Source organism: Buteo buteo, chromosome 2, assembly GCF_964188355.1.
Source record: "Buteo buteo chromosome 2, bButBut1.hap1.1, whole genome shotgun sequence".
NCBI lineage: Eukaryota > Metazoa > Chordata > Aves > Accipitriformes > Accipitridae > Buteo > Buteo buteo.
In genome coordinates, this window is record NC_134172.1 from 39,012,918 (window position 1) to 39,028,974 (window position 16,057).

General features: G+C 42.5%; 1 protein-coding gene across 8 annotated transcripts in view; it reads left to right on the plus strand.

The window, feature by feature from the left end:
• CREB5 (cAMP responsive element binding protein 5) overlaps positions 1-16,057 on the plus strand; it is a 260,402-nt gene that overhangs the window by 179,714 nt on the left and 64,631 nt on the right. For all 8 annotated transcript variants that reach the window (XM_075051482.1, XM_075051518.1, XM_075051470.1 and 5 more), the window contains 2 exons: positions 9,384-9,510; positions 11,657-11,767. In XM_075051482.1, coding sequence (XP_074907583.1) covers positions 9,384-9,510; positions 11,657-11,767 — 238 coding nt within the window. The remainder of the gene's footprint in view (positions 1-9,383; positions 9,511-11,656; positions 11,768-16,057) is intronic.

The window sequence follows — 16,057 nt, forward strand, 5'->3', positions numbered from 1 at the left end:
TATTCATTTTCATGGGTATGGAGCTGAAGAAATGTAAAGATTCAGATTCATCCCATTTTTTTTTTTGAAAAATTGCTGGAAGCTCCTTTTGGGGTGCACTGTGTCTTTCTGTTGACTACCACAGCAACTGTGTTTCTGTGGGGACCTAAGTTAGGTGCTTGAAGTGAATTGGCCATGACAGAAATCAGCCTGGGATTTAAGGCCTGTCACTTAAGTAGCAAACTGGTGTTTTGATTCAGGACCCTTCTTCCAACCTCCTTGGGCACCACAACCTTCCTGCTCTAACTTTTACAACACTGGGTGTGGGGGCAGATGAGGGGACGCTGAGGAAGAAAAAGTCAAGAGATGTTAAGCCATCTGAAGCATAAGGTCTCCATAGCAGTCCTGTCTGCCTGCAGGCTTATGAGAAGATCAGCAAGTACATCTTTCTTAGACATGCAGGCAGGCAAACATCTCCGAAACACAGGGGCATGAAACTGCTGCCGCAGCATCCATCATCCTGTGGAGGACAGTGAAAACATGTGCTGTCATCTTTGACATTTTAATTGAAAAGAAAGTTTACACAGATTTCGACCTTAAGCAGTGTGTTTATACAAGTGTATACAGAGAAATAAGCTGTCAGTTCAGAGCAGGCTCATTGCTATAGGAGTTGGTTTAGTAACTGAACAATCCAACATTAGCTCACACACCTTGCCTTGTTCCATGCCTCAATAATTTTTAGTAGAAATACTTTGCCTAGAGGCATGCAGTTATTAAAAAAGAGGCTCAGCTTGCTTAAAGTCTGGAATTATTAGCTCATGGTAACAAGCCTGCACTGGAGAAACTGTTGGTTCTTTGTTTTCATGACTTTGCTGTAATTCACCGTCTTCTTTTCAGAGACAAACTTCTGCTTTGTTTGGGAAGTTAAAAAAAAAAAAAAAGAACAAAAAAAAAGGAAAAATAAATCACTTCAAAAAGATTCTTTTTTTCAGTTTTACTATAAAGCAGGGTTTACAAAGCTCTTTTATCTTAGTATTTCTATTAAATTGCACTGGTCCAAATAATAAGGGTAAACAGAATTTTGAGAAATTTGTTTTACCACATTTCCAGTATAGGGATCTGTTTGTAGTGAGTACTCACGGAGAACTCTCCAAATACCCTCTTGGTCCTTCAAGAGTACAAGGAGCTTTTTCTCCATCCTTTTTGCAACCTCCTATTCTTTTCAGATGCAAAGTTGAAGGTCAAATAAAAGCCATTTGCACTGCTGTAACATGTTTGCAAATGGAGTCACTTGAGCAAATGAAGGCTCCAGCACCTTTAGGTAGCACAAACCTGGCAGAAGAGTTACGTGATGTTCAGTTGTCACTTTTGTCTGGATGGTGGGCTTAGGTTTCTTTCCAGCTGTTTAACCTGTTGACATTTTTCCTCAATGAGCCTTAAATTTTCAAGTTATCTTGAACTTGCTTACTGCCTGGAGTCTTAAGCCCGACCCTTAAAAAGAATGGACATGTTAGAAAACGTTTGTGTAAGCTTTACTGCTGTTATTATTCCTGGGTTTAAGTCAGCTGCCATTTGGTACGTTTGTGTATTACTGCTACCTTTTTTCTTCAATGACAACTGATACGCCTGTATTTGTGGTGATGCAAAATCATGTGTTTTCCTGAAGAATTAAGCTTGTTCCTGTCTGAGCTGGGAGACCATGATGACAGTGGAACATCAGTTTGACATTGTTGCTTGCTGTCATGATCAAATCATGTTTATGCTGCAGTTTTTTGTTTTTGTCCCACTTTTTTTATTTTATTACAAGAATGTGTTTTTATATGAGCTAGTTCTTTATAATCCCTTGAACCTGCCTTTCGCAGTGTTTCCTTGTTTTGCTTTAACTATGCCATTATCCTCCACGTATCATTTGTGAGTTCCAGCTGTGTGCATAACACTGTGCAGAACATAAAATCTCCGAGGAGGTTATAGTCTGAGAAACCATTCTAGCTTTTTGTATTTTTCTTGTAATGGGTCAGGCAATAAGACCCAGTGAAATATTTAGAGGGAAGGGAAGATTGAAACCAGCAGTTTCTAAGACCTGTAAGAGCCAAAAGGCAAATGTTAATGGGTTCTGTGAGGCTTCCAAGGACCTGCTGGTCCTTGTACTTATGCTGAATTTGCAGAGGTTCCTTAAACATGTGTTCAGGAAATATAGGTGGCATTAGCACAACTGGAGTTTCTAAAGGCAAGATTTATCATTGACTAAATCTTTAAATAGAGTTTGGCCCACTAAATACATTACAGCGGTGGAGCTGCCGATTTGTGGGGCTTTTTTCCTACAAGCTCGGGTGAAAAGTACGGAATTCTTAACAAATTTTGGAGGTGTTTCTAGTATTTTACTGTACATATATCCATTCCCTGTCCTTTTTTGATTTTTTTTGGGGGGGGGGCTTATTCTTTCCCTTCAGTTAGATGTTCTGTCCCTGTGAATTAAAGCAAGTGAGCAAGAATGCATTTCTGATCGAGTTTGCTGTGTTCCCAGTGAACAGCTTCTTAGGTGACATCAAGGGATGTATGAACTGAGAAGTAACATCTCTGCTTGCTTTTGACTTTGTCCGTATCATTTCATATCTGTATGCTGCATCTTGCTCCGTTTGTGATGCTTTTTGCTGAATTTCTTCTACCTCTGTGCCAGTGTATAGCTTGTTATCTTAATTGTGCTAGCTCTCCTCAAACACTTACAAGGGCTTTCCCTTCACTTCTGAATCAAGCTTCTTGTGTTTAAGACTTTTTGCAGCTTAGCCTTATCTTATCTCAGTCCTTCAGTTTCTCATAACAATGTCAAGCATCACTTTCACTTTGCCAGTGTCTTTACCAGCAGCTAGTTTCTCTTTCCCAGGCTGACATCTCTTCTCGTCCAACACTGGGAAAATACCTTAAGGTAACATATATATGAAAATATATGCACACTCTGTTTAAAAATCTCAACAGAAAGCATAGCTTTGTCTGGGTGCTCCCCAAATCCTCTAAATTATGAGCCACAATTTTCCCTCTCTAGAGTATTGCCCTTCCTGAGTCTCAATCTTAGTTACTCCCTTCCTCTTGCAAACTTCCTCGGTCCTGTCATTTCTGAGCATACAAGTTAAATAAAAAACATACAAAGAAACAGAAAAGAAACAGAGGAGTGCCACTAAACTGTCTGCAATTCTTTAGCATATTTATTTGCTTGTGTGTTCTATCTCCGTCCTTTACTTTTCATCTGTTTTGTGTCTCTAGATTGTAAGCACACTGTGTAAGAATTGTCTCTTATCTGTGTTTGTACAGTGCCAGGCTCAATGGGGTCCCGGTCCTGGCTGGGACCTTTGGGCACCACCACAGTATAAATGTCTGCTACTGATAATAATAATCTACCCACATCATGCAGATGTCTGGATTGTCTGAGAAATACAAACAAGGATCTTTACTAGGTTGGCAGGGAGCCATTAATTTTAGGTGCCAGTTTTCTTTTCCCCGAATATGGTTTGGCTCTCTGAAAAACCCGGCGACACAAACCACCCACTTTTTGGAAGGCTTGGCTCTCTGGTGATGCTGTGATTAAAACATTGTTAAACATGGGATAAGGCAGGTCAGGTGAGGTCCCTGCAACTATGTGAGGTATTCCAAGTACTTGTCTGATGCTTTGTTGTTGCTTTCCTTTGTGTTTGTTTTTTCTTTCCTCCTCTGAATGACAAATAAATTGAAACTAGACAGAACTGCCCTACTTTTTGGGGGAAGGGAGCACCTCAAATACTGGACCACAAATGAGGAAAGCTATAGTTGGATTGATAGGCTTAAATAATGGCACTGTGGATGAAACAACAGCAGACCAGCAGTAAGTGAGGCAACTCCTCCAGTCAGTACACTTTTTTCAGGTTAAAACATCCCCTCTGCATCTTTGCCCTCTGACTGAATTTTTCAGATATTGAAGGCCAAGGACAGCACTTGGGCCAGGTACTCTGGCATCAGTAGCTCCTGTGGAAGCGGTTTGCAGCTGGTCTGTAGAATCATATGCTCCAGTGAACTTACTTTTTAGCAATGAAAGTTTAATTCCAACAATACCTGCTTGTCCATGAGACATTCAGAGCGTAGACCATAGCCAACTGTGGTGATTCTTAGCATGGTAGGCTACTTGGGTGCTTCAGCCTGAAAGCCACCCAAACCATGTGCACATACCGACATACCTTGAAAAGATCCAGGCTGCTGGTATGCAGAGGTTGCTCCTCATTACATTGATTGTACAGTATTAGCCTTATTCACCCAAGTCTCCCTATTGCTTCCACTTGCTCTCCCTCATTTGATCCTTGGTCTATAAGCTTTTTGGGGCAGGATGTCACCCACACTTTTTGAACTAAGGCTTCTAGGCACTGTTGTAGTAAATATATGTACATTCGTATATATACACACACATATATATATATATAAAAATGATGAAAGTCTGGGCAAGTCTCTGTTGCGTAACTGGAGTGTGGTGCAGAAATCCCTGAGCCAGTGCTGTCCCAACATGGCGAATTGCCACAGCACAACCAGCCACCTGTGGGTTGCTCCTGTGTGAGTTGGCTGGGTCTGGAGGCCATAGAAAGTCAAGAGATGAGTTCCTTTGCTCCAGTGCAACTCCATATACTTATGGCTTTATTTTTTCCATACCAGAGCCAACTAAAGTAGAACAAACTGGGTTGTGGTGCAGGTGTTCTTGCTGAGCTTGCACGAATGCTACATGCAGGAGAGTAAGGAGCAGGAGAGAGGTCATGGTAAGGCCCACTGACCTGCAGTGCTTTACCATAGTAGAAAACATATTGCAGTGATACTTTAAATAGCATCAGTCCAGCTGCTCATAGCCCTGAATGGTCTAGGTCAGTATGAGCCTAAGCTTATGAGGCCTCAGCAGCAAATTGTCATCTGCAGAAACTGTCTGTGAAGACTACAAGTTAAGGGAAGCCTAGCCTTTTAATACACGAATGTAGTGTTTAGTCATCAGACAATCTAGAAAACTGGGTCAGGTAGGTGTTGCGTCATAGCAGACAGAATATGGTATTAATCAAGAAGGCACATAGCGAAGTATATATCATAGATATTTGATTACATTAGTGGAGTTATCTGTAATTGTTGGGTAGAGTCATATGATGGAACATGATCGAGTCACCATGGCTTACCGGGGTACCGCCCATCTGTTTAAATGTTAGTAAGGATGACTCATGGTGTTAGCATGGCTGTGCAGAGGGAGGGGAGCCAACGTGGTCAGTTACAGCAGCCTGGCTAACATGTGATATTTTACTAAGCCACCGTAACGCTATCCATCCAGGCCACGTATGCCCAAAGAGATAGTGTACGAATGCTGACTGAGACCCCATCGTGTCCAACAGCAGGCTCCTGCTGCAACACAAAATTCTTAAATTTGGGAAAAAACCCACAGATGGCCAGATTTTCAGTGAGGTTGAGCACTTGCCAGTTCTCTATCTTATCTGTCCTTTATTTGTAGGCTGTTTGCCCAACAACCCTATTTATTTAGCAACACAGGTGCCAAGGAATTAAAATCCTCGGTCAGCAACATTGACTGACAGGCTGCAGGCAGCACCTCCTCAGCATTTACAAAGAGAGGAGCAGAGTCGATGTGTCCAACATTAAAAATAACAATTATAAACTCTCACTGGCTTTCTTTGCTGCAGGGTAGAAAGCAACAACAAAAGAGATTGTGTTGTCCTTGGAAGGAGAAGAAATGTCTTAGACAAATTGAGTATCTCAGCCTGTACAGTTCTGTGCCATACACATTCCCTGAACTTTGTGCAAGTGAGTGCGCATGAGCACGTGCTAATCGATGACCTGTATTCAATGTGGAAGCAATAGAAGTATCTGTGAGTACTGGCCAATGTCAGCTTCGCCAATGGGGAGTGGAATCTGGTGTGCATTATGTAGCACTTTTATTGGTGGCAGGCGCGGTGCAGGCTTTTCGACAAAGAGGGTCAGCCTTGAAGCACAAGGTTTCTCTGATTGCTCTGCACCTCTTTGCAAAAACACCCTTGGGAACAGACTAGCAGGAGTGTAGCAAGAAAAAATACCTGAAGTACTGAGGATTTTTTTTCCTCTAGCTAAGTGTAAAGCGTATGCAGACCCCCAAAGCAAAGCAGCATTAAAGGTGAAACTGGGGACAGCAAGGAAGCTTCTTTGCCATTTTAATAAATACCAATGATTCCCTTTTGCCCAAGTCCCATATTCCCAAACTCATTAAAGCAATTTTGGAAATTTTTTTGGCTCTGGAACATATAAGCAAAACTGAAACTGTGCAGTCCCTTGAGAATCACTTGCACAAATTGCATAGGTCAGGCCAAAATAAGTTTCTGTCAAACAGCCTAACACCTAAGCTTATTATGAAACTGGTGAATTGTACAAAGGGTCTGTATGTGGGACAGTCTCAGAATGAATAAAGGGGAGGGGCTGTTGTCATGGAACTTGTTTTACTTCGGTCCCGCTGAAGACTGGAGTGATATTTCTATTGAATGCGTTGCTCCTGTTAGTTCCTGTAGGCTGCATCTAAGCCGGTGGACCCAGAGGGCTGCAGAGCTCCGGCGGGCGGGTGGGTGCACACCTCAGTCTTGTCCCAGGACAGGCGTGAGAGTGCACCAGCACTTGCTCCTTTCCTGCCCGCTCCTCCCTGCCCACTTTCCTGGGAGGAAACCCCGGGTGCATCCCTGGCAGGGGCTGCAGCACGCTCTGTTCTGCTCCTCGGCCCCCCCCAGCATGGGGGTCTCAGCCCTTCTGTCTGGCAGCTGTCACACAGACTTTAAAGTACGAGATAGAGAAGACCCGTTTGAGCTTGTTGCCTGCTGCTCAGGTGGTAGTTGAGGTGAGGATGGGCTGGTGGGAAGTGGACTCTGCTTGTGGGCGTCACCACAGCCTCTGGAAACCAAACTGAGATCGTTCTCCTCCTCACATTCAGCCTGGTAACTCCTCACTTTCTTCTTTTCAAAGGATCACTGAATCTGCTTTTTGTGCTGTTTTGACCCTGTCCTAATGATTCGTCAGTCCTCTTGTGCAAATGAGTGCTGGTACATGGAGCAGCTGTGTTTTAAGTGGAGAGTAGGATGGGTCAGGGGCTGTGTACATTATTTTCCGAGCTAATTTTTCCTGCACTACATCCTTTCCATTTACACCACCTCTACAGCTCCCTAGGCTTAGCCTTGTGCTGAGCTGACCATGGAGTGCCCTATCCCCGAATTGATTTGTGGTCCCTCACAGCGCTTCTTGCACCCTCTCACAGGGTTACACAACGTATTTGGGAGATACTGTCTTGAGTTTCTTTGGGGGGATATGAAGATGTGAAGTACATCATATTCCTCCATCAGCAGATAACTGGGGAAGCATAGGAAGAGCTTCTTGTCTGTATCTGAGATACATTTGTTGTTGTTTTGGGTTTTTTTTCCCCCTTCTGAATAAGTACTGTATGTGTCTGGGAGAATTTTTAAAACATCCTTCAAAACACAGGCTTTTTCTCTCCATGGAGAACCAAGACAAAAGGATGGGTTCAGTCATGTGCAGCTGCTAAAGAGAGGGCAGCTGAGGGCAGAGGGGTGGGAAGAGCAGGGCTGTCTGGGCAGGGCAAGGACTTTGAGGTGGCATTTGTTGGGACAGGAATGTTTCTGGGGAGAACGGGCTTGAAGAGAGAGGAGGGTTGAAGGACTGAAAGTCCAAGGATGGGAAATACTGGGGAGTTTTAGGGAAGAAGGGGTTAGGTGGTTTGAGCTCTGGGCAGAAGAGGATGAGACTTGTAGGTCAGAAGAAGCTGGTGTTGCCATGAGACAGGCACCTCCGCTTTGGGAGCCTGGATTTGGTGTCCTCCGTATGGGTGGTCTGTGAATCCCATTGCTCACAGCCTTTGGCCTCTTTACTTGTTAGATAAATGGAAGTGACAGCTAAAGTTAGAGGAGGCGTGTATGTATTCATGATTGCCAGTATAACTTACAGTTGGAGGGGCAAGAAGTAAAGCCCCATCATTTGGTGTGACACGGTTCAGACCAAGTGGGAGAAGCGACTGTCTTCCCCCTCGCAGCTCTGAGGTTATGACTCTGCTTCCCTGACCAGCCCAGCTCAATTTTGAGGGTTTCATGGTTGGCTGTGGATTTGTCACTGAAGCAAAGGATGCTTCTGCCAAGGCTGAAAATCAACGCTGATGTTTAGAGGCTCCAAATGTCTTTAGACTCTTTCCATGCTCCCCCCTGCAAAGGCTTTTCAAGCTCCCGGACTATGCCCCCTTCTCTCCAGTCCTTCTCACCTCTAGGTGTATTCTCTCTCCTGCCTAATAAACAGTGTAAACTGCCTATTATACTGCAGAGCATCCTACTCTGTGAGAATTTAATGTAGTAGCTTGTACTAGCAATGTTTGTTGAGGCACTGTATGTGAAAGCTTTCTCATTTTCATGCTTTTTGAAAAGGTCACCAGTTCTATTTACCAAAAACTTCAAGCAACTCATACCTTCATAACTAAACACCACTCGTAACTTCAAAACTAAAAAAAAAAAAAGAAAAAAGCTGATTAATTTAACTAATTCCCAAGACCACATTCTTAAAAGCTATTTTCAAAGAGTTGTCCCAGCTTTGTTTAATCCATTAATTTTATGATTCTTCTTCTTTCTGAGTGGGCCTGCTTTCTCACATGCACTCTTTTCCCTGTGCTGTACTTAGAAAAATCCTTCTAAATCTTTTGAACTCCTTTTGCCAAAATAACTCACTCTGCTTTTTTATAGTCTGTGCTTTTTGCCTTTACAAGCTACTTAATCTGAATATAATTTTGCTAATTTTCTTTCCTTTTTTCCATTTTCTGTGCCCTGGTGACATGCTAACTGGTAAAATCAGGAACCTTGCTTTGGAACAAAGACTTGGTGGAGTTTCACAGGAGAGAATATCAAGAGATGAAATACTCATTTTAGGGTAGTTTATTTACAAGTGGTAAAATTTCAGAATTAATTTAAGAGTGTTTAATTTTCTGTCATAGTCTGCAAAGCTATCAGCCAGATATTTCTGTTCCCGAGGGCTGCATTTACAGCAATGCACTGGTGTGGCATGCCAGGAAATTTTCCTGCTTTGTCTGTAGAAATCTTTTGCTGGCCACTGTAAGTTGCAGAGGTGCATACCCTGAGAGTGGCTGTTACGTTTACATTCATGTTCTGTCAGTGAACTGTACTGGTGCTTTAACCGATAAACAGTAGAGGGAAGATGATTCATCTGTTTCTTGAAAACTTTCTGTTCTACTGATTTATGCAGGAGAGGACAAAAGTGGGATTGGCTTATCTGCGCCTGCTTGTCTAGAGTTGTCTGTGCCTAGCAATGGCTGGCATGGTAAGGCTTGTTTTGGTCTCCCTAGCCTGTGACAGCTTTCTTTCCTTTTCTCCTAGGCCTGTCCCAGGTTCTCTGTCTTCACTACTGCACCTACACAACCGACAAAGACAGCCTATGCCTGCCTCTATGCCCGGCACCCTGCCCAACCCTACCATGCCTGGATCTTCTGCTGTACTCATGCCTGTAAGTTTTTTGGTTTGGGTTTTTGGTGGGGAGGAAGGTTGTTTTTTTGCTCGATTCAGCCTATGCAGAGGTGACAGTCTGCTGGATTTTCTGAAAAATCAAAGTGTAATGAGTTAAGGAAGCCAGACCCTTTTCATTGCTTCATCTTACACAAGAGTATTGCTGGTGCAGTTAATGGCATGTTAATTAGTGTGAGAGTGATTAGACACAGTTTACATGAGACTACAATTTCTGGTTCTCACACTTGGTCATGTAGGGGAGATCAGTATGTCTGCTGGAGCAAAAAGTTTTTTCTGAAGACAGACAAAACTGGAAAAGCCATGTACATAAGTTATACCAGTGAACTCTAAGTAATCCTCTTGTTTGTGGGAGATAATCAGCTAACAATAAAGAAATGTGACTTACTTTTCCAGCCTGGTAACTTGCACTTCATTAGAATTTGGTCGTGATCACTGCTCATCTTCCACTCGTTTCTGCAGAGATGGGAACATTTCCCATCTTCTGGGAGACAGGGGTGCTTTGCAGTTGTAGCTTCAAATTCTTAAATTATTTTAACAACCCTTTCAGTATAAGACATTTGGGCAGATTAGGGGTGGAGATGAGTAAGGATGGCACGGGGAAGAGGGGACTGGGAGAGGAGAAGTTTAAGTTTCATTCCAGGATGTTCAGTTTGGAAGACAGCCTGAGAGCAATCGACCATGGGAGGGAGGAAAGCACTGCTTGTTCTGGCTTTGCTGGAGCAAGGGGGACATTCCACAGGGCTACGAAGATTCAGGTTTGGCTGCTATTTGAGCAGTCATTAATAAGTTATTAATTAGTAACTTGTCAATAAGGCTCTCCTGGAATATTGACCACTAACTTCAAAAAAAAAAAAAAAAGACACGTCACTGTGGGCAGTTTTTTTTCTGGCATGATTCCAAGGAACCTGAAATGGAGCAAACATCCCGCTTCGGTGTAAGCTCAGGGCCTTCGGATTGCTGCTGGGGAGCCCTTCGAGCAGCTCTCCTTGCAGGCAAGCAGGTGTGCTCTGGCTGAGAAGCCCAGAGACGTGAGCATGGAGGCGAGACAGACCCTATCAGTGCTGGCTGCCCCAGCTACAGCTCCTGCACCACAGCCTTCCCAAAAGGGCTGCAGAGGAGATGGCAGCGGGAGCCGCTCCTGCCCCATGGGAAGGGCGAGGGACCCTGGCGGCGGCAGCTTCTCCCCGCCAGCGGGCAGTGGGATACTGTCCTCTCCCCCAGGCCCAGCACCCATTCTTGCTGGGATCACGGAGGGTGGGAGTCAATACCTCACCACAGGGCACAAAAAATAGTTCCCCTGCTTGGAAATGCTCAGGAGGATCCAAAAGCTTCTTTCCTGTATCAGCCAAAGATTCAGGGGGCTGGCCCAAAGCGAGGCAGGGTGCTCAGCTCTGATTGAAAGCAGCACCAAAACCCTACTTATCCCCCCTGCCAGTCACTAGCAGTGTAACAGGGCTTGCCTCTTTTCGAGGAAGACACCCCAGGAAATTATTTTATCCAGGCCTTACTGCCCCTAGGTTTTGTTTGAAAATCATATCCTTCCCTCCCAGCGTAGTGAGATTCGCTTGCAGAAAGGGCTCTCAATAGCCAGGAGGAGTTCTGCTTTCTTTTTTGCTATCTCAGCAGTACATGAAAGCTTCCCTTACAAGACATATGGAAAACTCTTTTCAGCTGAGCAGTCCGAGTGAAGGAAAAAGAGCCAACTCGTTTTCCATATACTCAAGATTGTGGATTTTTATTTATGTTTTTAACAAGCTAAGTTGGGCCGCACTGACAGGGAAAGCCACAACTTTATACAGTGATGCTTTTAAAACCACTTAACTCCAAGTGTTGTTATATTGAAAGGGAGAAAATCATTACAAAAAAAGCTCAAACCTGGGTGGCTCCTACATTTGTTTAGTAAAGAACCCTTTTCTTTGTAATTGGCTGTGAGTTTTCAGGGCCGATTCTGATGAAACACACGCCTGCATGCATACACACATGCAATTCACGACACAGATTGTTATTTTTCCAGTCATGACATGAAGAAATAAAGCTGAGTCCATTTAAATAGAAACTGAGCATAAATTCTTGCAAATGTCTCCAGACGTTTTCAAACCTTTTTTTTTTTCTTTTTCTTTTAAAAGATGGAGCGACAAATGTCAATGAACTCCAACATCATGGGGATGCAGGGGCCGAACCTCAATAATCCGTGTGCTTCACCTCAAGTCCCCCCAATGCATTCAGAAGCCAAAATGGTAAAACCAGAAAATTAAAAAAATATATATTTTCTTTTCTTGTATTGCTCTCGCGTACTGGTTAGCCAGACAGTGGGGGATGTAGCCAGACACTGCTTACTTCATTCTTAGTCATATGTTGTACACTTTTTTAATATGCTGCAGTAAATTGCCTTTGTGTCTATGAACTTTCAAGATGTTCCTAGTCCTAGGTGAACTCTTGGTGAGAGGGAACTGAAGTGAAGGGTGGGCTATCTGATCCATACTGTGTTAAATAGGATTTTTGTGGCAGATTAGTAGATTTTAAGCAAATGGTCTGGCTGGTTCTCTGATGTCTGCTCCACATCTTGGCTTAAAGAAAATTGTCAGTTAGTAAAGAGTGAAGTAAAAAGTGTCTGATGTGGAGGGAGTGTACGTAGTCTTTGTTTTTTCCGGATAGGTGCATGGTGTATCAGGGTAATGGCAGTGTTAGAAAAGCAGACCAAACAATGTTTATAAAAATGGGATGTTTTCTATTGCTTGGGTGCAACAAAGGTGTTGCTGTCAAATAGAAGAGTCAGAATTCTGATGAAAATAATTTTTTATACAAGTCAAATGTCATAGTGTTTTTTAAAGTTGTTGTATGTCTTACAAGGTCAAGACTTCTCAGGCATATGCACTGGTATAGGATTAGGGTAGGTAAACTATACTTCAGGTGGGTATTTGTGAGTTTTCCCCAGCTTTCTATGCACTCTCATGGAGGTATTTGGCACTAATATCCCTGGAACCCGAGTTGATCAATGTAGAAACACTTAGGCTTTTTCAGTTTCAGAACTGCCATTTGCTGGCTAGTAGAAGTACGAGGACAGAAGATTGCAGTTTAACTCTGTAGGGTTTTTATCCTCTCAAGATATCTCATCATAGTGGAAAACAGGAGTAACTTCATTGAACTTCCTTCAGTGGCATTTTGCCAAAGTAAAATTGTCGTAAGTGAGAGAATGAAATCAAGCCGACAAAGATTAAGCAACCACATGTTTTTATATATTTCTACTTTGCATGACTGGTACAGCTTTTAAAGTTGTTGTCATCTATCCTGAGGCAAAGAAAAATATCTCCTTGTCTATAGGTATGGTGCATGCAAGAGACTCTGGGGTAAGAGCAACAACATATATGAGCTTATTCTATCTCTGTTTTCTTAGATTGGATAGGTCATGCCTTCACCTCACTGTTGGTCTGGGTTAGGCTGTTAACCCAACCTCTGTTAACACCCCGTCTAAAACCACACTCTGTAAACATGCAGCCAGTTGGCCAGAAGAAGAGCAATAGCCAAAAACGCTGGCTCCCCCAGCCAAGGAAAACCTGTGGTCAAGAGTTCTCTCTCTGCTGTACCACACAGTGACGGTGACATGCCAAATGGCAACAGCATCTGCAGCAGAGCTTGTTAAAAACTTTTTGGAATAGGCAAGTGTTTTTTCAACACAAGCATAGCTGAGCCAAGCTAAATACTTCTTGGCTGAATAAATCTAAAACTGGCATCTGTTTTGGGGACTAAAGGTTCTGTAGTTTACTCTCCCCCTGCACCCCTGCCTTTTTTTTACTGGAAGTGCGAGGCTACTTAAGAACAAGATTAAATTATTGGTGCATGTGGTGAGAATTCTGTACTTTACTAGCTGAAACTGTACATTAATACAAATTACTTTTTAATTAAGCAGGTTTTGTCCCTAAATCTAACGTATGAAGGCATGGTTCTTTCAGACCGAAATTGCTTTCGCTTCCAAAACGCAGTATAGCGAACAAGCAGCGCCTTTGCTTCTCAGGGGCTTTCTGCCATTCTTCCAGAGGTGGAAAAAAAATCTACACACATTAACTCTTAAGAGTAAGAGTAAGAGGCATAATTCAGAGCTCCAGGACCTTTCTTCTTTTCAAATGCAGGGGTATTTTTAATATTCTATATTCTAGTTTTATACTTTGTTTCTGTTTGAGCACACATGGAATGTAAAAAGCCTCTTCATTTAGCCACTGCTTTGAGGAATACGAATCTATTAACAATACTCTGCATGAACACAAAGTGGAAGAAATGTAGGAAATATTCAGAGCAAAATTATTTCTTACATGTAAGTTCATGAATTTTAAATCTGAATCATCTGTATTACAGACATGTTTGTTCTTATTAACTATTTCACTTTGCTTCGTGCTCAAAGCATGAGACTTCACATACTCTGGTGACTTTTTTTAAAAAGTTGAAAACAAGGGTGCTTAGTACCTTACCGGATTGCGTCCTGCATTAGGAAGGAATTTCAGATTTCCCCCAATTCTGCTAATGCTATTACTGCTGGTGCATCCAGCACTGCTTATGTTCTCTTTAGCTGGCCCCACACTGTGAAGAATGTATGTGTGGAAGACCAGGCAGAGTCATCTAAGCTGCTTGCAGCTAATGACTGCAGTAACTGGAGAGGTTTGGGGGACTTTGGGCCTGATTCATCAGCCATCCAAATCCATGGCAGATGGATCAGCATTTTCTTCGTGCCTACACGAAAGAATGCAGGACAGGCTCGTCTAGATGTGAGACCCAGATGTGAGACCAAATCCTTCTGGCCTCATGAAAGTATGTACCTGAGCAATGCAGGCATGATTTGGTATGCAGCAGTCGTAACACTATTTGGTGATGTGTGTGACTTAATTTGCTTCTGTAAAATAAATATGAATAAATAATATCAGCATGGATGCTGTGTGATGGCAGGTTTTTTAGAGAGAGCAGATAGATGGCACAAGACTCACACCCTTGATTGGTTCACGATCAGTTTGTAGGAGGAAGTGGAAGCCAGTCTGATAAGTACGTACATTGTCTGATACACAAGCACATCTACAGACACATATAGAATGTGTTGCATTAATGTTATGTTTCTATAATAAGCAATTTATTTACCTATATGTATTTAAATCGGCTTGTATTATCTGGCATTTATAGAAAGCCACCAAGCCACTGCCACCCAAGATGCTTGTTTCCTTGCTTAATTTTTTCAGGAGAATGTTCCTTCAGATATTAAAGTGTTGTAGATGACATCCCAGAACTGATTTAATTTATCACAACAATCTCAGTTTCCCTCACAGTGTGCCTCTCAATTAGGTTATCACCTAATGCTTTAAAACTGTCCTAGTAAATGAATGAGTGAACATCTAAATCAATACTGCTTTCTTCTTAGATTCAGAGCTGAGTGGATAAAACCTTTATGCTGCCCACCAAAAACACACATTGATTTTGTATTAAAATATATTGCATTGGAAAGTGGAGGAAACATATAGCTCTAAGTGTACATGGTAAAAATATGCAGAATAGCACGTGTAGCATATTAACATGTGGTTCAATAGGCTGAGAATATTATGAACGCGGAATTGTTGGTGGTGCCTTTGCCGTAATACACTGCTTACATACAGTTTGGTTTTGCAGTTTCAGAATATTCAAGGTTTTATAACTCGGAAGTGCAATACCATGTGGATTATTGGAGTGAAAGATAAATAGCGTGCACTGAACTGCTGGAAGGCTGCATGAGAGCAGGTCTTTTAGGTGGAGCTGATGACTCTCTATCTGAATTTTGCAAGGCATCGATCTTTACCTGTAGAGATTTATGAGCTCTGAAAGAAGGTATAAAAAGCAGGCTGGCAATGAAAATAATTGAACTTAAAAATACAGTTTTCAATTTGACCTGTTAATTTTTTCTTTTACATTCTCCGTCTGCCTCTTGCCAGATATGTATTTTGTAAAATTTAAATAAAATGTAACACGTGTGGCTTGGCTGTGCCTGCCTTCCTGACAGAATCTGTATGGCTCTTTAAAAAAGAAAAGAAATTATTTCCATATCAGAAGTATGTAGGTTTGTGGGCTATTGTTTTTGCCCTGCATGCATTACTAGGTTGAACAGTAATAAAAAGAAAATTAATTTGAAAGCGTCTATCCAATGTAAGAGTGAAAACGTAACCAGAAAAGAAAAGTAATAAACCAGTAATGAGAATGTTCCTAATTATAATGGTAAAATATCCATATTAACTGAACCTCATAATTTACCTAAGAATGCCGGACAGCTTTGGTGGAGGAGCAAGAGAGAGGTGAAAGAAATTGCGGTTAGCCTGTTGTCATCAGCACTGATTTTTATTCAACTTAATGGGAGTTAAGGGTCCAGCTCCTGCTGGTGGCTGTGAAAATCCCAGCCCAAGCGTCGCTCAGGTCTCCACCCCAGCAGAAAGGCAGGACTGGCTGCGGGGCCCTGGGTGCATTCCGTGTGGCTGTCAGGCACCGCTCGCTTTCTCCAGAAGCACAGCACACCAGCCGAGCGG